The 27,854-nt window shown below is 38.2% G+C and overlaps 1 protein-coding gene across 1 annotated transcript in view; it reads right to left on the reverse strand.

Annotated features, from left to right (window-relative positions):
• The window catches only part of DNAAF9 (dynein axonemal assembly factor 9), a 128,379-nt gene that overhangs the window by 84,228 nt on the left and 16,297 nt on the right, over nt 1-27,854 (reverse strand). The window contains exons 2-7 of the mRNA XM_036418223.2: nt 23,262-23,341; nt 19,618-19,737; nt 15,718-15,842; nt 14,900-14,996; nt 13,901-14,007; nt 8,893-8,970 (exon numbers count right to left, since the gene is read on the reverse strand). Of these exons, the coding sequence (XP_036274116.1) occupies nt 8,893-8,970; nt 13,901-14,007; nt 14,900-14,996; nt 15,718-15,842; nt 19,618-19,737; nt 23,262-23,341 (607 nt within the window). The remainder of the gene's footprint in view (nt 1-8,892; nt 8,971-13,900; nt 14,008-14,899; nt 14,997-15,717; nt 15,843-19,617; nt 19,738-23,261; nt 23,342-27,854) is intronic.

A 27,854-nucleotide genomic window follows, 5' to 3' on the forward strand; every position in this document is an offset into this window, starting at 1 on the left:
ATTCCTTTCTCTTCAGGCAGAACCACTGCAGTGGAGATAATCCTTCCAATATTTATCCACTTCATGTGGGTGTGGGGCCAGCCTGTTCTGCATCTCCACCCCTCCTATCAGTCTCAATGTGGAGACTTCTTGAAATCCCTAGTTGTAGGACTTCCATTCAGTTAAATTTCAGGTGATTCTGAATGATGGTTATTCTGCAGTTTAGCTGTAATTTTAATATGGTTGTGGGAGGATGTGAGTATCGCATTTTCCAAGTGCCTTACTTTAGCAACCCTTGTTGGAGAGAGGGAGTTGTTTATTTAATTAGTTAGTTAATTCTCATTCGGGGATATTTTCCCATTGAGTTTTATAGAGAGTGGAAGGGCAGGAATAGACAAAGAGAGAGAAACATCAATGTGAAATAGACTGGATGCCTCCCGCATGTGCCTGGACTGGGGTCAGGAATCGAGCCTGCAACGGAGGTGTGTGCCCTTGACTGGAATCAAACCTGGGAACCTTCAACCCACGGGCCAACTCTCTATCCACTGTGCCAACCCTGCTAGGGTGAGGGAGCTATTTATGAGGCACCTACAGGATGGTACAACATCTAGGGCCAAAAGGGTCATATCAAAGGTTCAAAGACAAATTGGTTGACTTTAGTTAGAAGTTTGGTGGGTCTTGAGGTGGCCAGTAGCCCAGAGGTCTCTCCTCCCTCACAACTTTGTTTTAGTAGTCGCAGGAGTATAAATAACTCTGCACCTTTCCCAGTTGACTCTCTTCTATGTGATGTGCAGCCTGCCTTCCTCTATCATCCCAGCTGCCTTTCAGTCTCCTCTCTAATCTCATTTCTGTTCCCAACCACTACATACTGCTTTATACTTCTGGCTATTCTTTAAGGCACCATCAGTTAACTAAAAACACCAGCTATGACTTGCTTAGATACAACATCTTTGTACTTATTTTGAAATTGCTGATAATTTGTACTCAAATTGGACAGTCATCTTCATGGTCCATCTCACAGTGTAAGTGTATATAAACTGGGGATCCAGCCTAATGCCTTGCTCACAGGAGGGATTCTGTTTGTTGTACTAAAACTGGCTGGAGAGATATATGCTCTCATCTATTCTTCTCTTCCAGGTGAGAATACACAACTACTCAGACCTGTGAACTCTGTATTAGCTATGTACCGCCTGTACTTCTGACCTTAGGCATAAAGCACAAGGGACCTTTGCTAGGAATACTTAATGTAAACAACATTTTCAAGTGGCTTCACTACTTCTGCTCAGATGATCTACATTTTATTTAGATGTGTGTATTCATGTACACACATATATGTATAATAGAGGCCAGGTGCATGAAGATTCATGCAATAGGCCTTCCTTCCCCTGGCTGCCAGCACCAGTTTTCTTCCAGCACCTGGGACCCAGGCCTTCACTCTGGCTGCAGCAGAGAAGCCAAGCCTCTTCAGTCTTCACGCCGCACCTATGTATGCAAATTAACCCACCATCTTTGTTGGGTTAATTTGCATATCACTCCTGATTGGCTGGTGGGCATCACGGTGGTACAGTCAATTTGCATCTTTCTCTTTTATTAGTTTAGATTATATATAGATTATATACATACATGTAAAATTATTTTCAGTAATCATGTAGGTGACAGTTCTGATAATTTATTTTTATTGATTTCAGAGAGGAAGGGAGAGGGGAGAGAGAGAGACAGGAACACCAATGATGAAAGAAAATCATTGATTGGCTGCCTTCCGCACTCCCCCTACTGGGGATTGCGCTGGCAACTCTGGGCATGTGCCCTTGGCAGGAATCAAATCTGGGACCCTTCAGCTCACAGGTCAATGCTCTATCCACTGAGCCAAAACACCTAGGGCCTAATACTGTTTTCTACATGTTTTATATATAATTTAGGATAAAAAAGTCAGATATGCGTTTATATACATGCACATGGGAAGGGAAGTAAAAGAGGATAGAGGGAGAGAGAGAGACCATGAATTTCCTAGCTCTGTTCACTGAAGAGATCTAAAAACAACAAGCAAACTAGTAGCAATAAGTATTCCTATCACCTAGATTGTGGTATTGAAATACTGTTTCCCACTCAAAATTTACTAGAGATATGACCAATTCCAGGTCTGAATTAACTGAGCCTCAAGATTCAATTATCATAGTCAGGAAATATGGAAGACGGGGGCAGGGGATGTAGATGATGTTAAATTACCTCACGGGAATGCAATCAACAAAATCTCAATGAGAACAGCTACAAGACAAATGATTTTTTTTTCAACAAAAATATAGCAGTAGACGTGGGGGAGGAGTCTAGAGAGAAATGAAGAGATGGAAAGGAAACCTACAGATTAAAAAGAAACCTAAAATATACACCCAAGTAAAGCTAAACTACGTATTTATGGAAGTATATTTGGATTATTAAACTGAAAAAAAAAAAGTGAGGAGATTGCCATAGAATTCATGACAGTGTTATTCTTGGTGGAAGAAAAAGAAGGCGATGGATTGCTTCTGGGGTAGCTAGTATGTTTCTATTGCTTCATAATAACTATTAGGTTATATTTAGTTTTATGTTGTTTTCTCAGTCTGTTATTTTAATAAAAAGTCTACAAAAACATAATATATATTTGTATAGAAAACTAAGAAAATAAAGGATAGACATCATTATCAACATTTTATGAAATACTCTCTCATCCTATTTTTTATGTATGTATTTTATATACACAAATATATACTTGTAACTGGTAATCTACAATTGCCTGGGTCAGACTGTCTTGCCATACCACCTCTGTGTCTTATCCCTGTAAGTTAGACCTTCTTGTTTAAGATCTAGACCCACTACTATCAGGTCTAATCAGTGGCCCTGATCCTACCTAAGTCCAGAACAGTCTTCCCACTTTGGCATTGGATTACTCCCACAGGGCCTCCTGGACTCTGGAGAGAAGTACAAACCCCATTCTTCCAGCAATCTAACCACAGACCTTCACTGTCTGTCCAACTCATTTAGTCCTAGATCCTCTCCCCATTTCTACCTGGCTACCACTACAACTTAGCACTGAGAGTATGTTTAAATTCAGAAAGACCTGTGCTGGAACCGTTGCTCTCCCACTTACTGGCTGTGCAACCTTGCAAGGAAATTAACTCTCTGATCCTCAGATGCCTTAAATGTGTAATGGGGAACTACTATCTTACAGAGATATCACAGAAATTAAATGAGATAAACTATGGATATATAAAGTACTTATTACTAGACCTTGCATAGACGGCTATCATATATCTTGATATCTCTGCCTCTACTGTCAGCCAGCCCAAGTTGGATGAGAACATTTGAACCTTCCCCTTGACTTTCTGACATTTGTCTGCTCTCTATCTCTCAGACACCCACAATGCAAATTACTGGCTTCATGGAAGCCACATTAGAGGCTGTCCAACCCAGTGGAGGTATGTGCCTCGCTTGCTTGGCTCCGTCCAACCCTTGGGTAATAATAGAATGCTTCACTTTGTTAACCTTAGAAAAACAAAAAGAATCAATATAGCTACTAATACAGGATACACTTTATTTTGTTTTTCAATTGTATTTGGAAACAAGCTCAGAAAGTATGTTTCCATTTTAGTGGCCTACATGGTATAACACCTATCTTTTTCTAATTTTTATTTTAAAATTGATTTTTAGAGAGAGAGGAAGGACGAGGGAGAGAGAAACATCGATGTGAAGGTGTAACATGGGATTGAGCCCTTGTGGGGGTGGAAATCGAACAGGCAATCCCTCGATGCATGGGATTATGCCCAACTAACTGAGTCACACTGGCCAGGGCAGGTGACATCTATCTTGGTTCGGATCTATAACAAGAACAGTTATACAGTTGAACAGTAGTCATTCTCTATGTGAAAAACACTCTGTGCTTTGGGGGGGATACACAGAAAAAGATAGGTACTTTGCCCCAAGAAGACTTCCCTGACAGAGGTGGATGTGTCAGCACTAATTACAGAATAAGGTAGAATGAACTGTTAAATACTACTTTCAGCTCCATGCTGTGACTAAATTGGAAGATGCAGCCCTGGGCAGTGTGGCTCAGTTGGTTGGAGTGCCATTCCATATACCAGAAGGTGGTAGATTCCATTCCAGGTCAGGGCAGGTACCCAGGTTGTGGGATTTGATCTCCAGTTGAGGCACATATAGGAGGCCACCTATTTATATTTCTCTCTCATATTGGTTTCTCCTTCTCTTTCATCAGTAAGAAAATATATGAAATGGAAGATACAATAAATTTTCATACTAAAAATAATTAGTATTATATATGAAACGGTCACATACATATATACATGCAGTATTCTGCTGCCCCTAACCCCTCTCCTAACTGCTCCTGGGACCACTTTGTAGATAAGAGACTGAGGCACTGAATAGTAATGTGACCTGCCTGAGTATGCAATACTATCAAGTAGCAAAAGTGGAAATATAGCTAGGTAAGAGATACCCTGATCCTGCGTGCTTTCCACCAGACACACTCTTCTCTAACTTTTCCCCAGCACATTCTTTTGTGCATTTCTGGAAATGGATACTGTGCATGTACGAGGAACTGTCAGTTGAATCTCATGATGAAGAAGGGAAAATCTATCTGCCCACCCTCTTCCAGGTCAAATCCAGAAGACAAGCCCAGATAGATATCAAGGTCAGATAAGCAGCGAAGGTCTGAAAACCCCAAGAAACATGCCAGTGTGCCTTGGCCCTTGGCCAGTGGGGAAGGATGCTGGCCCTAGGCTGGCACGGGCAGTGGCAGCTCTTAGGTGGCTCAATGGGGGAAAAGAAGCTCAATTTTAATACTTAAAACTACTTCAAAGAATTTCATAAAATAGAGACTATGAAAAGTAAAATAAAAATACCAGTAAGACTACCACTTGAAGTTTCTAATACACAGAAACACAAACTGTTTTACAAAGATGGAAATATACTCTGCTCTTTTAGTGTTCTCATCAAACATGTTTCTATGTCAAATTTCAGAGGAGTCTGCATTTTGTGACCAAGAAGCATGGAACTATAGGTTCTCTGGCCATCAGTGATTGACCAACAAGAATCAAAGCCTAGATGCCAATTCTGGCAAAGGAAAAATACATAGAAATAGGAAAAGTATTTAGATGGTAGAGAGAGAAAGGGGTTTTAGAGAAGTTTGGAGGCTATGAAACAAGAGAAGAGAGAAGAAAAAAACAGCTCTTAAAAATTAGATGGATGTGAATTGGTGCCTTTTAAAATAATTTCTAGAGACACAGTAATGACTAGAATTGCATTTTTATTTCTTTTGGTTATTGGACATGGATTTTAACATTTGTAGTCTTATCACAAGAGATACCTGAACAAATTTATAGTCATTTTATACTTATTTATTTTGGGGAGAAAAAGTTACCTTTTATTGAGCATGTAGTATGGATCATCCTTGTGCAATGTGCTTTCACATATGTATCTTACTAAATCCCCACCACAGCTCTAACATGCATGGGTAATAAAACCCATTTAACAGAAGAGGGAGCTGGAGTTCAGAAAGTGGAAATAACAGGTCCAAGGTCATACTCTGAATAATGGAAGAGCCCATACACTATGAAGATTCTTTTTTTATATATACATATTTATTTTATTTTGGGATTCGCTGAGTGTCTTGGATCTATGCATTGATGTATTTCATCAATTTGTAAAGTTCTTGGACATTACCAATCCAAATTTCCTTCCCTGTTTTCTCTCTACTCTCCTTTTGGGACTCCAAATATACTATGTTAGATCATTTGACATTGACAGACACTGGATGCTCTTTTTTTCTTTGTCCTTCAGTTCACAAACTTTCTATTGACCTATCTTCAAGTTCACTGAACTTTTCTAATCTGCTAGTAAGTCAATTTTATACATTCTTCTTTTCTGATATAGTATTTTCCATATCTAGCTTTTCCATGTGTTTCTTTTTATAATTTTCAGGCCTGACTAAATTCCTCATCTCTTCATGCATCTTGTCTCCTTTTTCTTCCATATACTTTGGAATTCTTTTTTTTTTTTTTAATATATTTTATTGATTTTGTACAGAGAGGAAGGGAGAGAGATAGAAAGCTAGAAACATCAATAAGAGAGAGTCACCGATCAGCTGCCTCTTGCACACCCCCTATTGGGGATATGCCCGCAACCAAGGTACATGCCCTTGACTGGAATCGAACCCGGTCCCTTCAGTCCCCAAGCAGACGCTCTACCCATTGAGCCAAACCGGTCTCGGCTACTTTGGAATTCTTATTAGTTAAATTCATTGGTTAATTTTAACAGTTGGGTGTGCTTCTATTGAGTATTTTCTTTCTTGACCCCAGATCCTATTTTCTTGCTGCTTCATATTTTACGATTTTTCAAATATAATATGCCACTCATTTGGTATGAAAGAACAGTAAAAATGTGTAAATAATATTTACCTCTAGGAAAGGGCACACACTTTCTTTTATCAGAACACTAGAGTAGAGATCTAAGTTAATTCTATATATAATTGGACTGAGCCTGGGTATTATTGCATTTTTAGTTTTATTTTGTTCATCGTCAAATTAAAATATTTTGAGGATGGGTATGAACTTCAGTAGAAACTTTGCTCAAAGCACTGGCCAAGATTCTAAAAATCTCTTTTGTGTTGTGTAGCTGAACCGCAAGCTTTCTGGACTATCACTTCCTGCTTTACAACTGGCTACCAGTTTTGGGGGTTGCTAAGGAGTTCTCTTGGATCTTTCTATGTAAGGAGATCCTTCTGTCTTGCTGCCTTACCCTCAGCCTTAAGAGGGTAGCTTCTTACACACTGTAAGAACCTGGAATGCCTTCAAAGGGTTGCTCTCAGTTCTTCTGCTCCAATCCAGGTGATAGTTGAGTGTCAAGTACCTTATGGGGGATGGTTCTCAACTTCCTTGCCTGGCCCCCAAGCCTGTGGTGACTACCTGAGCACTATGGGATACAGTTGATGGCTTTTAACAGCTCTTTTAAAGGTCAGCTGATTTCTACTTATCCCTGTCTATGATGGATTCCTCTTCCTTCTGCTGTTTCACCAGAAATCAGAACAGCATCCTATGAAGGGCACTACATTTTCTGAAACCGAGTTCCTTCAGCTTTCTTTGAATCTCCAACTTGCTAATGGTTTTATTTTTAAACTATTATTTTGTTGCTTATTCAGGCTTTTTTGGTTGTTAGGGTGATAGCAATTTCTTTTGACTCTCTATATCACCTAAGAATATCAGCCTCATGAAAATCAGTAAAATCGGAAAAGCCCATAGTGATTACCACGGTTGCCTCTTCAGTCGTTTGTCACTGTTGCAATTGAAGACGTTGCAATTAAAGATGTCCTACTAAGTGTCCCTTCTTCACTGACGCTAAAGATGTTTGCAGTGTTCTCAAAACTATAATGCTATGTCTCGCCTCCATGTGTGACCTAAAGCTTCCTCACACTGAGGGCACTGCATACAGGGGGAGCACAGGTTTCAGACACTTTTAGAAACTCCTAAACTACTTACCTCTCTTCTCTATATGTGGTTACACTTTATCATTATTACATTATTAATGTTGTAATTTTTTGCATTTTTCACCATAATTAGGATAGCCATGGGTGGTTGATGATGATGATGACTATGTCCCCCCCCCCCCAAAAAAAAAAATCAAATAGTTCAGTTTTATTTTTCTTTTATAGGCCTATTTGATTAGAAATGTTTAAACAGAATGAATGTTCAATTTTATCAAATGCCTTTTGTCATCTATGGGGTCATAAATGGCTCCAAGAAGAAAAATTAGTACAATAATTACATTAATAGATTTCCTGATATTAAATATTGAACCCTTAATAAACCCTACTTCATTAAAGAACATATTTTTATTTTTAAATATGTATTTATTGATTTCAGAGGGAGAGAGATAGAAACATTAATTATGAAAGAGAATCATTGATCTGCATGGCCCCTACTGGGGATCGAGTCCACAACCCAGGTATGTGCCCTGACTAGGAACCGAACCTTGACCTCCTCATTCATAGGTCGAAGCTCAACCACTGAGCCATGCCAACTGGGCAAAGAACATGCTTTTAACATGATAATGGGTTCAGTTTGTTAACATTTCACTTAATACAGGCATTGATATTTGTGAGACTGGTGTGTTGTTTTCATTTGGAGGGGCTTTGATATTTTAGCTAATTTCATTTGAAGGCTATAAGCTTTCTTTTTCCATGCATATCTATCCTTGATCACTGAGAGATACTACTGAGCTGCTTAACCAAAGTATCTATTCCTTAATTTTCTTTGTTGCTCTCCAATGTGAATTGCTCTTTCTACCCTGAATTTTTCCTTCAAAGTTCAGATGAAAAATTAATGTCTGACTCTCTAATCCAGGAGTTGGTAAATTATGGCCTGTGGACAGGCCACATAATTTTATAAATAAAGTTTCCTGGTAACAGACTCACCCATTAGTTTAAGCATTATCTGCAGCTGCTCTCAGGGTACACAGAAAACCTAAAACATAACTGTCTAGTCTTTTATAGAAAAAGCTTGATGACTTGTGCTTTAATCTTTTATCCCTTTAAGCCATCCCCCATCTTTTTTATCTTTTCATGCCAGAGAGAGTAGAAAAAGTCACCCTAACAATTTTTTTCCTATAGTCCAGCCCAACAGAAAGAATGCCTTAAATGAAAACCTACATGTTGGACTTGGCCGCGGCCTTGGTCTCACTAAGGTGAAGTTTCCTCAGTGTAGAACGGTAGGATCACTTTTCCAGGTCCCCTTCTACCCTCAAGGAGTTCAAGAAGCTGCTCAATTCTTTGACTAAACTAAACTAAAATATATTCTGCATTTCTTCAAGTTCAAGACAATTAGTAAATAAGAGTAATATTTGTGAGTAAAATATAGTTTGGCTACTTACTTCAGAAAGCAAACTCTCCAGAGACATAGGATCCATTTTGCTGTAGACATTCCATAGATTCAAACTCACATCCTGCAACTGCAACACAAGGGCAAAAATTTAAAATAATAGTCAATATCATTAAGGCAATCCAAAATATTTTCTGACATTCAGAAATGACTATCTTTGTGAAAACCCAAGTGATTAATGTTATTTTTATCAGTCACATTAGAACCTATACATACTGATAAATGATGTCCCATTCAAGGAAACTATCTTTTCAGAAACTTTTGTACATTTTAAAAACATATATCTATTTTATTGCTTTCAGAGAGGAAGGGAGAGGGAGAGACAGAATCATTGATTGGCTGCCTTCCACACATCCACTACTGGGGATCATCATTTAAGATATCTTAAAATATCTTAAATGATGGGCCTACATTTATATACATACAAATGCATATACATATACATACATACATATATGTGTATATTCTTTTTTTGCTCGTTTAAAATAAAATTTTAATGAAAATAATAATGTCCATGGTTTTAAAAAATCAAATAGTACTCCCATACTGCAACCTTTCACAAAACTCACTCCTCAGAGGCAACCACTTAAGTCTTTCAACATTTCCTTCTGGTAGTTGCCTCCATATTTTATTATGATATACCTATATCTCTATTTTTTTCTTTCCTTATTTTTATTATTTAGTCATTTATTTTTAAAAAATTATCTTTATTGTTGAAAGTATTAAGATGTCTCCTTTTTGCCTGCACCACCCTCCCACCCCGGACTTCACCACACTATTGTCTGTGTCCATGGGTTATGCATATATGCATATAAGTGTTTTGGTTCTCTTCCCACACACCCATATATTTTTATTTTCTTGATCTACCAATTTAGAAAATAAATATTGACTTATGGCAAAGATATAGCTTTTCCTCAATGATCCTCGTTCCCATACATTTTCTCTACACATACACAGAAACTCACACAACTTAACATTATCTAATATCATAATATGATTTTTTGTTATACCAGTAATTATTGTTTATAATATTAATATCATATATTATTTATTGCAGGCCAGGTACACACTATACTATGACTTGCTTTTTAAAATATATATATATTTTTTAACGATTTTAGAGAGGAAGGAAGAGAGAGAGGGAGAAAGAGAGAGATAAACATCAATGAGAGAGAATCATTGATTGGCTGCTTCCTGCACGCCCCCTATTGGGGATCAAGCCCACAGCCTGGGCCAGTGCCCTGAATGGGAATGGAACCCTGATCTCAAGCACTGAGTTATGCCGCCTGGGCAATATTTGTTGTTGTTGTTGTTTTTTAAATTTCTTTTCTTCTAATATCATTGCTCTCTTTCTGGAATTTACACTTGTTGAATATCAGACTTCGTGGATCAGTTCTCTATGACTTAACTTTTTCTCATATTTTCTATCTCCTTGATTATATTAGTTTACATTTTGTAGAGATTTCCCTAACTTTATCTTACAAATCCTCTGATTTTATCAATTAAAATTTTCCAGAGTTATTTTCCTTACATTTCTTTATCACATCAAAACACTTTTAAAAAAAATATATATTTTATTGATTTTTTAAGAGAGAAAGAGAGAGGGATAGAGTTAGAAACATCGATGAGAGAGAATCATCGATCAGTTGCCTCTTGCACACACACACCCCCCCCCACCTCCCACTGGGGATGTGCCCGCAACCAAGGTACATGCCCTTGACTGGAATCGAACCCGGGATCTTTCAGTCTGCAGGCCGACGCTCTACCCACTGAGCCAAACCAGTTTCGGCTAAAACACTTGTTTTTTTGGTTGCCAAAAATTTTTAAATTTCTCTGGAAATCCTAAGGAGAGTTTATGCCTTAAGTTTCCTGTATATCTTAAATTATTGTGGAGTCTTATTCAGTTGGTCCTTTAAAAAATTTTTTTTTTATTTTTTTATCCCTGTTAGGTATTTAATACAACATGTTGTGATCTTTCGTGGCCTGCTTGCATTTTCAAATGGAAGGGCTGACTGGAAGCTTTATGCTCTCAACAGCTTGTCAACTATCAGGAAGTTTTTTGGGGTAGAGCAGACAGGCAGGAGGCTGTTATTCCAGGATCCCTACCCACTTATACGACTCTAAATGTCAAGATGTGGAGAGCTTTATTCTTGGGCAAGAAATGCTACACTAGCCAATGAGTTCTCTCTCTCTTTTTTTTTTTTGTCTTGTTTTTCAGTTTCTTTAGAGAAACCCACCCCCTCACCCTGTTCCTTGTTTTTCCTAGGGTGGAGGTGGCAGTTGGTAAATGCCTCATTGCCTGTCACTTGGGAGACAGTGGCAGGGTTTGGGGAAAGAGGCACAAGCTATCATATAACGACTTTCAATTAATCCCTTGATTTTCAAAACTACCAATTTCCATCCTTTATCCCCCATTTTATCTTCTCATTTATTATTGACTTAATCTATTTGGCCTCTTCCTCTGTATTCTGGAACAACTTTTTAAGTGTGTCAAATAATTAGGTTTTTGTGGGGATTTGATTTCTTTTCTTTTAAATTCAAATTTAAATTCTATTAATGAATTTTGAGACTTATAATCTTTCCTTGGATGTCTTCCATCTCCCTTAATTTGCTTGCTCTACTACCATATCTCATTTCTTTTTAAAAATTCCATTCTTAAAATACACACAAGAGGTTTTTTTTTTCTTCAATTTTTATTTTCGGGAGAAATCTTTTTTTTTTTTTAAAAAAAACATGCTGGACTGCATCTAATATGCTATGGTCTCTTTCTTATATTTGTTGAATTTTTTCATAAATCTTATTCTACTTTTCAATGCAAAGATCTCATGTATTGAAAGCTGAATAAATGCTCACTATATGGTTACCCTCCTTATTCAGAAGTTTGCTCTTAGAATCCTCTCCTTGGGAGCTAGTTGATGTAAATTTATATTATCAGGTCACAGTTCCAGCAGCTGGAGAATAAGAAGAAAGAGGTTGGAGGCAGGGAAAGCCCTATCAGAGGAACTTCCATGTACTGCTTCCCAGGAAGATTTCTCTATATCCATAACTGAGTTTGGCCCAGCCTAAATACCAAGTGAATGCTATGTAGAACTGGGCTTCCTTTCTCATGCTGACGTCAAGGACAAAACATCCTCTGAATTAACAATTTTCTTCAGATATGGCCATGCAATAAAACAGAAGTTAAAAAAATTAAGTTATATATATCTGTAGTTCTCTTAGCCTTTGATATGTGAATCAAAGTGTATAATGCAGAGCCAATCAGTAGGCTAAACTGCTCCATATCTGAAAGGACTGGGAAGGACAGGGTAAGGAGAACTCTGAGTGGGGGTTGCAGTGGGGAATGAGATGAAGACACAGGAAAGTATTTGAGAGAATGAAAGTTAGCAGTTACAGAGAAGAGCAGGATTTGAGAAAGGGATCTTGAGATACTCTTCTACTTCCTCTGCCCTTCCTGTGTCCCACCTCCCTTGCTCTTACTATATGACATATGTTGTTTCCTCCTAACTACACATCCCACCCCCTAAGAGCACTGCCCTACACTAAAGGTCTACACTGCTCTGGGAGGGGATTTTACTCCTTTGGGTTGTGACTTCATGGTGTGATGCACCTTAAGGCAGGAGCCAGAGGGCTGCCTCATTTGGGTTGCATGAATCATGTAGCTTCCTAGTGCACTGCTTTCCAATGCTAATCTAGCAGCAGCTGAGGCTTTGAAGCCAAACTCCCTGGACTGGACTCCAGCCCTGCTGCTCTGTGACTTTGGGAAGTTCATTTAACCTCTTTGTAAAATACAGATGGTAACAGTACCTACTTCAGAGGGTTACTGTAAGAATTAAAGTCAATTCATATAAAGTGGTGAGGATAGTGCCTGATATATAGGAGGCACTCTATAAATGCCCAGTTTCTATAATTAATTAATAAATATTATCATTATTGTAAAAATATGGACTTTATCTTCTATGCATTGTTTCCATTCTAGCCCCTACTCTTCTAAATTAGAGAGCATTACTTCCTATTAGGGCAGGCCCAACACAGCCTGCTGATGCTCTGTGAGTGGTAGTCCATGTAGGAATACTGTGGTTTTAGAGCAGGAAAAGTGGAGTCAAGTGGTATGTTTTTTTCAGCACTTCCCTACAGCCCACGCTTATCCACATTACAGAGTCTGCCTGGCAAATCTCCATTTATTTCCTAGGGACCCTGCTACTTCTCAGAAGGAGCGTAAGAATTAGCGCTGGGCCTTATTCCAAAGACCCCTCTTACTCTATCTCTGATAGTATGCCTCCCTCTCCTGGTTTCCTGTGTTGGGAGCAGGTCAGCTCAGTGGGGGGTCCTTGGGAGGCAAGCAGATCCTGTGGTGATGCTTAATAATGTACCCGGCCATCCTCCCTAATGTGTACTCTGGATGATCTCCTCTCCGACTCACTCATTAACCCACTTACCAAATATTTATTGGTCATCTCCTAGATACAGAGAATACAAAAATAAAGGTTACTGTTCTTACCAGAATAGCAAACCCTTTTATTTCTCTAGTACACGGTACTTATACAAAATTCTGCACTGTCCCTTTCCTTTCTCTTAAATAGTTCTCAAATTATATGAATATTTGAGAAACAAATAAAAACAAAAAGACTGCTTTTGTTCTTAAGAAGCTTCCAGTCCAGAGTCCAGGGGCAGAAGGTTGGGTTGTGAAAGGAGGTATATGACAAATGTATAACACAAAATGATAAGTACTGTAAGAGGAGTCAGCTTAGAAATCTACAGGAGTAGACTGGAGAACAGTGAACTCAGAATGGAGAGAAAGGAGGACAGAGAACTCCAAAAAGAAAGAACACAAAAGTTCAGTTTGGGAACTAGCTTTACACAGAAACTATTTTCCATTTCAAGTCTTTTAACTTGCTTTGTGTCTCTGGGAGGTGACTGATAGCTTTTCAGAGAATTATAATGATGCACACCCACTTTGAGGGCCCTTCATAAAAACCAGGCATACTACTTTTTATACATACCTCATATTTCATGGTAAAAAATCCATCCCCTCCAATGCCCTCAAGTGCAAAGGCCTGCACAATTGGCCATTTCTCCACTACAAACATATCAAATATCTGCAAGTGACCTAGAGGAATCAAATACAACAACACGTATCAAATACCATCCTGGATATAACAGTCTAAACCTGATCTAATGTGGTTAGACAGGCATCATTTCTCGCAAGTTCACCACAGCCTCATCTAGCAAAATAAAATTGAAACAGATCAAATGGTTAAGTATTAACACTAGAAATATGAAGTTAAAGCCTTTGCTTTAACCATAAACAAGTTACATAAATTCAGATTTATCTATATTATATTTTCACATTCTGGTTTCCTAAGCAAGCAAACAAGCAAATAAATAAATAAATAGTGGCCTATTACATCTGACTTGCATCAGTAAGTGGATATAATTATTAACAGACCCAAACTTGGCTTCTCTCCCTTAAAAAACATATCCAAACAACTTCCTCAAGGGAAAATTCCCAAATCAAAAATTTTCCTTTCTTATAACAGCATCTTCAATGTGCAAGCTTTTTTTTTTTTTTTTTTTTTTTTTTTTTTTTTGTAAAATAAGACATACTAGTAAGCACTATTAAACTTGTGGATTTTTTCCCCATCATTTTTGAGCCTCACTGTCAGCATATTTTTAATAGTCACCCGATCACTGTTTCTTATTACCAAGAGGCCCACATCTACACTCTATGTACAATAAGGGTACACACTAGATGGCAACTGTGTAAATGCCTATCAGTTTTTCTGTCTGACTGTAGGTGGCCTGCTTTGTTGCTGCAGAAACTTCGGTTATGAATACAAGCTTACATAGTTCCCAAATTCCTTTCTGCTTCAGTCTCTGACTTTAGTGACAATAGATCAATGGGTTTCCCAGCTGAATGCCTCCAATGAAAGGAGAAGTAGGGACATGTGCTTCACATACCATCCAAGCAAGGTTAAAACGGCTCACTGTCAGACACTCACCTTGGGAGCTATAAGGAATGCCAATTCTACTACAGTCTCGAACCATGTCCACAAAGCTGGCAATTTTAAATTCTTCTGCAGCTTCCTCATCTTCATACTAAAGAGGGAAATTGAAAGGAAAACAGGCTCTTGTAAGACATCATGCAAACTCCCATATTTTCTCTGCATTTTATCAGAGTCGCCTCAAGTAACACTTATAGAAGATTATCCCCAAGAGGGTGTTTCCAAAGCCACATTTAATGTTTGCTGTTCAAAAACACTGCCATTCCCTTACCTCACACCAATGCCCTCAAGTGCAAACCAACTCAAAATGGACCAGAGATTTAAATGGAAGAGCTAAAACTTGTCCTCAAAAATTCCCCAAACACTATGGGAAGGATTTTTTATGTATATTAGGTCACAATTTCCACGAAATCCTAAATCTCAAATCCCAATCTGATTTCCAGCCTAACCCTTGAAATGGGCCCAAAGGAAAACAGAAACAGATACCAAGAAATCTAAACACATAAATATCAAAAAGCTTATCTAATTCTCCTGGAGCAGTATGTAGGCAATAGCCCCCTGAGAGAATGTGTGCAGGCTAGTAATGAAGCAGGGTAGGAAGGCAGCTTCATAAGCCTATACTAAGTCCCAATTTGGAGTTCCTTCTGTCTCCTTCAGGCATACAATTTATTCATAAGGTAGCTGAATAATGAAATATAAGAAGTTCCACATTCTGCAATTTGACTTTTTTAGAGACTCCTGTTCCAGATCTACACTTTCTTGAAAGAATATTCTTAAGAGTATCTCTAAGTGCCTATTCTATCTTTTCTCCTTACCTCATTTTCAGTCATGCAGTGCAAATGCAGATTTCTCCAATGTGCCACACAGGGTAAGAGATAGCGATAGTTTACAGGATTACAGTACAGATGGACACTGTCTGATTTAATTAATATAATTACATCTATAAGAGAAACAAAATAAAACACAAGATTGTTAAAGACATTTTCTTTAGACAATTTCTTCCCACATAGTTAGTAAAACAATTAAAATGATAACAAAACTCTAAACTGAAAATTTTTTAATCTGGCAGTGCACTACAAAATGACTGAAGAATAGTCACGTGTGGTTAGCAAGGAATTCCTTGTCCCCATGTGATGCTCATACAACTGTGGCTCTCTAGAGGTGGCAATGCAGGGACAGGATAAGGAAAAAGAACATCCTTCAGGGTGTTTTGCAAAAGTGCTGTATAGTCAAATCTCTGGTACCAAACTCAGCTGTGTACTTCTCTACAGAGATAAAATTCCAAATGAACACTCCACAGCCTAAAGCAAGTGAGGCAGGAAAACAGTAGCAAATATGTCCAGTGGCTAGTTCTCCTACAGACGTCAGTGTCTAAGGCTCTTGGCTGCTGGCTCACTGGGCTCAAGGGACATTGTTAGCTTTGGGAGTGGTTATTGTGTACAGGGGTGAACTCTATACACAGGAAAGGCTGGAAGGAAGGAAGGAAGTAGAGGCAGGTGGACAGGGCTTCTAGAAATAGATCAGTAGCTCACAGATTTAAGGAATAACCACCCATGGGTGGGTCAAATAAATAAAGCAACCCAGGAATGCAAATAAACTCAAAAAAGTGAAAGAAGAGCCATGGAATGGGGCAGGACTATTAAAGCAGTTTGAATACTGAGAAAGAAAGCAGTCACAACTTCCAGAAGAAAATCAGATGCTCCATCCCATGGCTCCTCAGAGAGCAGACCATTAACAAGATGACTTAGGGAAGCTGGTGGAGTAGGTGGCTGAGGCAGATTTAGGGCAATGCCAACACAGTAATACAGTGTGACAGACCATAATCCACAAAAACATGAGCCCAATGAATACTGACCACAGCTGACCACACTGCTAGGTGCCTCTTGAAATAAAGTTCCATGCTGGTGGCCTTTTAGAGTTTTGTTTTTTGTTGTTTTTAAATATATATATTTTATTATTATTATTTTTTTTATTATTGATTTTTTTACAGAGAGGAAGGGAAAGGAATAGAGAGCTAGAAACATCGACCAGCTGCCTCTTGCACACCCCTTACTGGGGATGTGCCCGCAACCAATGTACATGCCCTTGACCGGAATCGAACCTGGGACCTTTCAGTCTGCAGACCGATGCTCTATCCACTGAGCCAAACCGGTTTCGGCCATGCTGGTGGCCTTTTAAACCACTTTGAGCTGCACACATGGTCAGATGTTCTAGGAAACACAGTATGGAGCAGCTTCTTCACTGCTGACTGTTGGGTAAGCCCTGGAGTTCAAAGGTGGCAATGGGTGGGGAAGGGCCCCCTCGCATCTGCCCATTTTCCTTACACAGGCCCTCTAAAAGCACCCTGCCCTACATCACATGTACATCGCCTGCTGAGGAGGGAAGAGTCTGATGTCACTGAGAGAACCCAAAGCTTTCTGCGGAGAATATACTCTGATACAGCAAAGAATTAAAAAGAAATATCACAATAGCTACTAAATCTAATTACACACTCTTAGAATTTCTCAGGGTTGATGTCATCACTGTGAACAACATTTAATAGAGTACATAGCCAGGTAAGAGAATTGGGTAAAGATGTAAACTATCTTAAAAGTTTCTTTTTAAAATATGTCCATATTGGCCTCTTTTCCTCTCATATAATAATTAGAGACTGAAATGTAGAAGCATAAATCTGGTGATCTCATCTTTCTAACTATTTGAACTTAAAAGATAAATTTATTAATTTTGAAGAAAACGCTCATTTCATAAGCACCCATCGTACCAGGTGACATGATAGACAAAGGGGAAAAAAAGTCCACATCTTTGAGGGTTTGAACCATTTCCTTAATTTCAGTACTACAATGTCCTTAGCAATCTTGGTTGCAGTGAAATGTGTGGCTGATATGAGCATCTGTCTTTTTATAACTCTAAATGAGCTGCCAAGATGAAGTCTTTCCAAACCAGTAGATGCTGTGTACAGTATAAGGAAACTTAAAAAAAAAATCTGAAACTATATTTGAATTGAAAAGAATTTAATGGAAGAAATAGTTTCAGCCTCTTTCTGCACTTCCAAAAAAAAGAACAAAACCTTTAATCATTCCACAGGGATAGATATTACCGTATTTTTCGGACCATAAGACGCACTTTTTTCCCCCCAGAAGTGGGGGGAAAAAGTCCCTGCGTCTTATGGTCCAAATATAGCCTACACATATAAAAAAAAAAGTTTTTTTACTTGCCCGGCTCTGTGTGGTCTCTGTGTGCTTGCCCGGCTCTAAAATGGTTCTAAATGCTGCTGTTTACTTTACAGGGTTGATTACATGTGTTTATGACTGTGATGTTGGGTTTTAATGCACATAAAATATTTTAGGACACTATTTGTTTCAGAATCTTTTTTTCTTCATTTCCCTTCTCTAAAAACTGGTGCGTCTTATGGTCCGAAAAATACGGTACTAAAGAATTAGATAATCCTATTCTGTATTTAGTTACTACACAAGATTTTCACATATAGACCAGGGTTTCCCAACTTCAGCACTATTGACAGTTTGGACCAGATCATTCTTTGTTGTGGGGGCTGCTCTATGCCTTGTAGGATGTTTAGAAGCGTCACTGGCCTCTACCCACTCTGTCTAGTTGTGACAATCGAAAATGTCTTCAGCCCTAACCGGTTTGGTTCAGTGGATAGAGTCGGCCTGAGGACTGAAGGGTCCCAGGTTCAATTTTGGTCAAGGGCATGTACCTTGGTTGTGGGCACATCCCCAGTAGGGGTGTGCAGAAGGCAGCTGATTGATATTTCTATCTCATCGGTGTTTCTAACTCTCTCTTCTTCTCCCTTCCTCTCTGTAAAAAAATCAATAAAATGTATTTTTTTTTAAATGTCTTCAAATATTGGCAAATGTCTCCAGGAGGATAAAACTAACCCAGTTGAGAACCACTGTACCAAATCCTCACAGTAATATTACATCAACATCAGATGTTTGTTTTCATGCGTCCCCCAGCTGCTCCACAAGAGCTTTCTGTCTCTTGTCCAATGTGATTTGTCTATTCCTGTGTCTCCTGACCCGTCTGGCAGACAAGTCATGATGCTAAGTATGTGATATCAGAGATAGCTGCTGGGCTTCAGCCCACAGCAGCATCAACACAGGGTGAGTGTCTCAGAGCTGAGGAAAAGGGAATATAAGCAGAAAGCCTTCATTGTAGTCATGGGCATCGTCATGAATTCAAGTCACACAGGAAACAATTCCCAAAGACAGAGCAGGACAAAGAGCCCTTGTTTCTAAGCTGAAGATCCACATGAAATCTTCCTTGTAGGAGTATCCTGCAGGCTCATCTTTGACTCACAGCTGAAAGTGCTTTCACAGAACAATGCACATAATCTGAACCTCCCACATGTATTGTAGAAGCAATAGGCTATTCGGAGGAAAACTGGTATCTTATCAAGATATAAAGCCAAACACTGATGCTTACTTTTTCTCTACATCAGAATTACCCAGTAAACATATTCTTGAAAACTACTTGTTGCTAGTCTCTTATCATCCAGCAGGCGACCTAAAGAGCATATTCCTTAATATATCAGTAAAGAAGCAATGTTTTTTTATGAATAAAAAGGTAAAAATTTATTGGGGCTTCATGCTATTTTAAATTTGATCATATGTTTCCATAAAAAGACCATGAAAAAGGATCCAAAGAAAAATAATTGCTATAACTCTTTCACACAGAGTTTACCAATATATACTTACCATCTAGAACTTCTTCAGAAAACCCTGTTTTCTCAAAATCACTGGCATTCTGATTGTACAAACCAAACAGAAGATAATTTGCCAGCTCTCTGCAGCCTTCATTGTACCTGCTATCGATTCCTGCAAGGCAAAGAAGACTCTGATCAGAGTCTGGAAGCAAATGAGCCCAAACAATTTGCCCCTGTTTAGCAAAACCCTGATGAGTAAGTAAAAGGCAATAACCTAGACCAGTTTGTACCAGAAACCAAACTAAGCACCTCTCTGCGAAAGAAGCAGGCCTCAGAATCAAGTACCCTTATTTGGATTCAAGAGACTGTCAAACAGCACAGATTATTGAAACTGTTAATTGCCAAAAAGCAATTCTTGAGAATAGAAAAAAAAATCAGAAAATATAATTTAAGTCCTGTCATACTGGTTAAAAATTTTGAAATATTTTCAGTTGGAATAGGAATAGCTTTCAGGAAAATATTACTTCTCAAAAAAAACCTTTACCAAAACATGTGGGATCAACTAAAGGAGAATTAAGGTGGTTTGAAACAAACTCAAAGAAGTGAAGAGGACAAGTGACTGGAACCACACATACCTAAAATTTCACAAATATTTATTAGGCCTAAGACACTGTGCTGGATACTAGAGTGTGTGCTGGGCCTACAAATGGCCCTCATGAAATTTAGAGATAAATAAAAAGATAAATAAAAAGATAAATAAAAAGGAAATGCAATAACAACTGCCTTCACTACTGCCTTTCAATGCCATAGACACATATACTACCTGGCTCCTGGGTATCTATGAGGGCCCAGAGCTAAGGCATGTATTAAGGGCAGGAGTCAGCTGTCTGTGTGAGACTAAGAACAAGAAGTTGGGGCAGAAGGAGCTCCAAGAATTAAAATATGAATGGAGCCTGGAAAAAAGAACTGCCGATGGTCATACAGACCAGTGAAAAAATAACCATCATTCAGAGCAGAGAGGCCTCGGGACTGCCTATGTCAGAGGACTTCTAACATGGGAGGACTCCTTTCTCAACTGCGATAAAAGCAGCACAGTGCTGTTCTTTCCCATCCAACAGTTCAGTGAAGGGAGGGGTGAAAAAGAATCAAAAGCAGGAATAGCCTGGCTTACGTAACGCAAAAAATTGAAAGGGCTACGAAGTTAAAAATAACCAGTGGATAGGATAGGATAGAGGTCGTAGCATGTCCCCTTGTAAGGGTTCCAGTTACATAAATTGCCAACATTAAAAGACTGACCATGTAAAATTAAAGCAAAAGAAACTATATGTAAGCACTGTGCTCTAATTGATAAAGTTGTTTCTCATAGGGTATTATGGGCTAACAAATCTGATACTACCACACAGGTATACTAGAATTAAATGGATGGTAAATGGTAGGTGCCATGTTTATCACTGGTGGAATGGAAGTTTATTGATAAGATAGAAGAGGAGGCCATAGCTGGTTTAACTCCGTGGATAGAGCATCAGCCTGCAGACATAAAGGTCCTGGGTTTGTTTCTGGTCAAGGGCACACTGGCAATAGGCAGCCGATCAATGATTCTCTCTCATCATTGATGTTTCTATCTCTCTCTCCCCCTCCCTCTTCTCTCTGAAATAAAAATAAATAAATAAATAAATAAATAAATAAGAGAAGACTAGAATGATCCATATGGTAATGAGTTAGAGCTAAGAACATTAGTATAAATTCATATTTAACTTCATTTAAATACAGATGATTATATACCATTTACAGATTGTATATAACCACCAGTTAATGTATACACATTTATTTCCTTACTCTGTCAGCTGAGGCCTAGAAACAATAACACCCCAGCAGCAATTAATACATTCAGATTGGTTTTTAATACCATTCTCCAGTTTAAAAAAAAAAAAAAAAAAGCAGGGCTCCTTAAGAAACAGCTGATTTTAGGACTGGAACAGGAAATAGGCACAATAAGCCTGGAGAATCTAAGAGTACAAAAATACTAAACAAACCAACAACAACTTTGGAGGGAGTGTATTAAAGGGAGGGACAAAGACACAGGAGTCAATTGAAAAAGCTCTAAATGGCCAAAGCTGGGACAACCTGAAATAGAAAGTACAATAGTAGAGGATTATAACTCAAACTATAAATATTCACAAATCCATACTGATACAAATGATTGGGTAAATAAATAAATGTGGGGAGAAGAACTCCCATGCAGAAGAATTTCAATAATTTACGTAAATACTCCCATCTCAGGTGATGGAGCACAACTCCTGGCTCCTTAAGAGCGGGCTACATAGTGACTTCCTTCCAAAGAGGACATGAAAGCTAGAGAGAGTATTTCATAGTGCAGACCCTGAAAACACTATCTTAGCCAGGTGATCAAGAAACAGTGAACAGTCATGCTGATAGTATGGATCTTGATATCATGTGATGAAAATGGCATGTTACCTAATTGGTCTTCCACCCCAAAACTCTTAACCCCATTCTAATCAGAGAAAGATAAGAAAAACCCTATTAGAGAGACATGCTAATTGACTAGCATCCTGAAAACTGTCAAGGTCATCAACAAGGAAAGTCTGAGAAACTGTTACAGTCAATAGGAGCTTGAGAAGACATGGCAACTAATTTAACATGGTATCTTGGATGGGATCCTGGAATAGAAAAAGATTCTCTTATCACTGATATCTCTCTCTCTCTCCCCCCCCCCAAAATAAATAAAAGAGCCCTCCTTCTCCCTTCCTCTACCCAAAATAAATTAAAAAACACATTTAAAAAAAAAGAATATACAAGTCTTAAGAGACTGAGCAAAAAAGAAAAGAAAAAAAAGAAGAAAAAAATCATTGACATGGAGTGTGGTGATTGAGGGGGTGGAAGTGGGTAAAGGTGGAGGATGGGAGGGATAAATGATGATGTGGGGAAAAATAAAATAAAATAAAGGGGGGAAAAAATACAGGTTTCCTAACTGATACTTTCACATAAAGTTCTGTCCTGAGATTTACTTTTTACCTCCATTTCACACTGAACTTCAAACACACATCAATTTCTGCAACATTTTAGTATTCCATATTCAAGTAGTCAACTTGATATTTAAAAAACTCTAAGATAATATGGACAAGTAAAAATTTTAAAAATTAGGTTAACAACAACATGCACAAAATGTTCCCATTTGTGTTTTAAAAAAAGATACAGTTGACAATGTTATCTCTGTGGAGCGGGAGTGGGTATCTGGGATAGTTAGAAAGCTCTGTTCATTATTACTCATGTATTGTCTTACTTTTAAATTATATGATATGATTTCATAATAAAAACTTTTTAAAGAATAAATGCCTAATTTTGCAACTCTGTGGCCCTAAGCAAGTCTGTTTAATCTCCTAGAATCTCAGTTTCCTCTTCTGTGGAAAAAAAATAAAAAAGGAACAACACTGCTCCCTTGTAAGTTTGCTGTAAGGAGAAATGAGGAAATATGTGCAAAATGCCTGCTCTGGGGTAGGTACCCCTATCTTACTAATATCTCACCCAATCTCATTTAAACAGCAATGGATTTCAGGGGAACAGAGCAGGGGACACTAACCCACGGCTGATCTCACAATGATACTATTATCAGTATCTTCCTGTGAACAAAAGCTAATTTGCCCCAGCCCTGAGTCCCACCTTATTAAAAGCACTGACCTAGAATGCAGAGGATCCCATCGGGTTGAGATTTGCTGCTCTGGGTCAGGATGCTCTGAACCTGGCGGAGTCGGCTGCAGCTGCAACAAGAACAGAAATCAACACCCTCAGTACCAGCAAATGAAGGCATGAGGAGGAATGCCTGCTAGGGATGGAAACTGGTTCTTGTCTAATTTTTGTAACAAAAACACAAAATGAATAGGGAAATGTTCCCTTCTCTTCTATTTTCCAGAAGTGATTATGCAAAATTGGTCAGAGGACTGTATCAGTCCTCTGTATCAGTATCAGTCTGAACTGCTGATTACAAACTGGCTCAAAGGAGGATGGAGCTAATGGCCTTCTCATGGTCAATGCTGGACAACCCTGGGACTCAGCAGCTTAGCAGAAAGACCTCCTGACTTATTTCTGAGGATGACTGAAGAGTTTCCACACTGATTTGCCCTAAATGTGGACCTCACCAATCTTTCAAAACCAAACACAAAAGACCAAACAGATAAAAACAAACAAAAAACAACAACTGGTGAATCAAACCAAGCTTTGATTCACCATCACAACTCTACTCATAGAGAGTGTTACCACTGGGTACTTGTTCCCATTTTGGTGCAGATCTATTATTCCTTTGGCCTTAGGAATATTCCTTCCCTCCTAAACAAAGCACAAGGAGAGGCACCCCAGACATTAATATCACTTCTAAGAAACCATGCTCCCATACCAACCCCTCCTCCTTACCAGCAGTGCTAGAGAGAGGTGCTCAATTTCCTGCTCAAGAATGATCCTTCTACCGGGTCTCTCCGCCTCTTCTCCCAAACCCCCATCACCTCCAGGTTTAGGATCTTCCTCCATTATTAATTCCCTAACACTAATATAAATAATTTTTCCCTACAGTCAATATATGTCCAGCCCTATCACATCATTATTAACTAAGATTCTCCACAAACCAACTACACTAACTATTCTGTTCATGACAACCAGATTGCATCCCAACCCTCACTGAGTCTGCTCTGGTACACTGCCCTATACTCACTCAAGCAACAATATTTATAGCCAACAATATTAATTTCCTTCCCAGATTCCTTTTCTCCTCTGGATTCTTTCTGATATTCCCATGGCCCAAGTGATCCACTCCTTGATTTAGTGATCATCAGCACTGTCTTCACTCAAGATCTTCACAATCTCCCATGTAATACCAAAACCATGTAAAGACATTACCAAGAAAAAAAACAAAACACAACAACACACAAAACCCAACAGACCAATATCTATCATGAATATATATGTAAAAACCTTAATAAACTACCAGCAACTCAAAAACATACAAAAAGAATTACAGCAGGCCCTCAAATAACAATGTTATAAAATTGATAAGAAAAAAAATCAATTACCAGCTAGGACACTATATGTGTGGAGTTTGCATGTTCTCTCCAAGTCTGTGTGGGTTTTCTCTAGGTACCTACTCCAGTTTCCTTTCACCCCCAAAGATGTGCACATGAGGTGAATTGGTTTGTCTAATTTGTCCCAGTCTGAGTGAGTGTGGGCGTGGGTATGCGCATGAGTGTGCCCTGATATGCAAGGGTGTCTTATCCAGGATTGGTCCCTGCCTGTGCCCAGAGCTGCCAGGAGAGGTCCCAGCCACCTGCAACCCCCGACTGAAATAAGTGGATTACAAATGAATTACTTTACTTATTTTTATTAATCTTTCTTAAATGTATATATATAGCTTGCATTTACTTCAATGTTTAATATTAGAAGTGTTTTCAACCTTTGTTTGCAAGTTTGGTGGTTTTTGTGACCAGAAATATACCAAAGGAATTTAACTCTTGTTTTTATAAATTAACCTATGGTAAAATTAGTCTTGTAAGTTGCAGTTTCCAAGAACCTATCATTGATGCTAATTGAGGATTTCCTTTACACACCATGACCAAGATGGGGCTTATCCCAGGGATAATCTGGTTCTTATGGTTAGATTGAACAATTTAATCCACCATTATGAAAAGCTAAAGAAAAGAAAAAAATCTCACACAACCATATTACTGATATAGAAAAATCATCTGACAAAATTTAATACCCACCTATATTATAAAAGGCCTGTGGCCCTCATGCCTTAACAACCAAAGACCAGTGTGAGTAGGTGAGGCTGTGAGCACCAGGAGGAGCACTTGGGTGGGCAGGGCTATAAGCTCCATGGGGCTCATGCTGGTGGGTGGGGCTGCGAGATTTTGCACACTGGGCTTCTAGTTTATAATAAAAGCACTCAGAGAACTAGGAATAGACAAGTTTCCTCAACTTGATAATGTATGTCTACAAAAACCTTCAAAACAAAGTTTTGGATTACACTTAATGGTGAGACAAGCTTTTCTTCTAAAATGAGAAATAGGAAAAGGATTTCTGCTCTCACCACTCATATTCAACAGAATACTGGAAGTTCTAGCCAATGTAATAAGGCAAGAAAATAAAAGGCATGTAGATTGAAAATGAAGTAGGGAATATCACAGAATCTAAAAAAAAAACTTCTGGAACTCATGAGTTCAACAAGGTTGCAAGATCACTATGTAAAAAGCAATTGTATTTCTACATAAAAACAACAAACACATGGAAACCAAAATTAAAAGTACAATATTATTTAGCCTAAATCGGTTTGGCTCAGTGGATAGAGTGTCGGCCTGCGGACTGAAAGGTCCCAGGTTTGATTCCGGTCAAGGACATGTACCTTGGTTGCAGGCATATCCCCAGTAAGGGATGTGCAAGAGGCAGCTGATCAATGATTCTCTCATTGATGTTTCTAACTCTCTATCCCTCTCTCTTTCTCTCTCTAGAAAATAAATAAAATATATTTTTTAAAAAGTACAATATTATTTAAATATAAATCTAACAAAACATGCATAAGACTTATAAACTACATACTACTACAAAACACTGATAAATGAAGTCAAAGAATATTTATGTAAATGGAGAGACATAATGTGTCCATGGATTGGAAAATTCAACATAATGTAGATGTCCATTCTCTCCAAATTGATATACAGGATTAAAACAACTCATATCAAAATTCCAACAGATTTTTTGTAGACATAAACGAAATAACTCTAAAACTTAGATGAAAAGGTAAAGGAACTAGAATAGCTAAAACAATTTTTTTGGGGGGGGACAAAAGGGGAGAAATTATTTGACATAATGCCAAGACTTCGACAGCTAAAGTAATCAAGACTGAGTGGTTGGTTGAGAGACAGATACATAGCTCAATGGAACAATACAGAGTAGCCGTAAATACACCTAGACAAATATAGCCAACTAATTTAGGGCAAAGATCCAAAAGCAATTCAATGAAAGGATAGTCTTCTCAATATACTGGAGCAAATGGATATCCATAGACAAAAACATGCACCTCAACCTAAACCTTACACTTTACACAAAAATTAACTCAAAATAGATCATACATTAAAAATTTTTAAATGTAAAAGTATAAAATCTTTAGAAAAAAAAATTTAGGGCTCAGGGTTTGATGAAGTTCTTTCTTAGACTTAATATTAAAATATGAACCATAAAAGAAAAATATGATACATAGACTTCATCAAAATTTTAAATGTTGCTTTGTGAAAGACCCTGTTAAGAGAATGAAAAGACAAGCTAAGCCCTAGCTAGTTTGGCTCAGTGGATAGAGCCTCGTACTGCAGACAGAAGGGTCTCAGGTTCGACTACGGTCAGGGGCACATGCCTGGGTTATGGGCTCAGACCCCGGTTGGGGGTGTGCAAAGGCAGGCAATTGGTGTTTCTCTCTCTTCATTGATGTTTCTATCTCTCTCTCCCTCATCCATTCCTCTCTTAAATCATAAAAGACAAGCTAAGATTGGGAGAACATATTTGCAAATCACATATCTGACAGTAGGATACTTAAATTAAGAACTCTCAAAATTCAACAGTAAAAAATATACAATTAGAAAATGGAAAACAAGCATGAAGGAACATTTCTTCAAAGAGGACACAGAGATAGCACATGAAACATGTTCACCATCATTAACCATTAGGGAAATGCAAATTAAAATCAGAATGAGATATTACTACACACCTATTAGAAAAGCTACGTAAAATAAAAATTCTGGTGACAATTCAGAGAAACTTGATCATTAATATATTTCTGAAAGAAATTTAAATTAAGGAAGATAGAATAGTAGAAATACACGTGTTCATAAACAGGAAGGCTTAAATATTGTTAAACTGCAATACTATACAAAGAAATCTATATCAATCTCTATAAAAATCCCAAGGATGTTTTTGCAGAAATAAAACAATCCATCCTAAAAGTCATATGAACTCTCAAGGAACCCAGAATAGCCAAAACAATATGAAAAAGGACAAAGATGGAGGACACACTTCTTGATTTCAAAAGTTACTACAAAGCTACAGTAATCAAAGCAGCTCTTTGGTATGGAGTGTCACACCTCTCTCTAAAATCAGTAAACATGTCCTTAGGTAAGGATTAAAAAAAAAAAAAAAAAGGCAGTGCGGTACTGGCAATTTTTGAAAAGGGTACCAAGACCATTCATTGAAAAAGAAGTTTTTTCAAAAAATTGTTTTGAGAAAACTATATATCCACAT

Source organism: Pipistrellus kuhlii, unplaced genomic scaffold (assembly GCF_014108245.1).
Source record: "Pipistrellus kuhlii isolate mPipKuh1 unplaced genomic scaffold, mPipKuh1.p scaffold_m20_p_6, whole genome shotgun sequence".
Lineage (NCBI taxonomy): Eukaryota > Metazoa > Chordata > Mammalia > Chiroptera > Vespertilionidae > Pipistrellus > Pipistrellus kuhlii.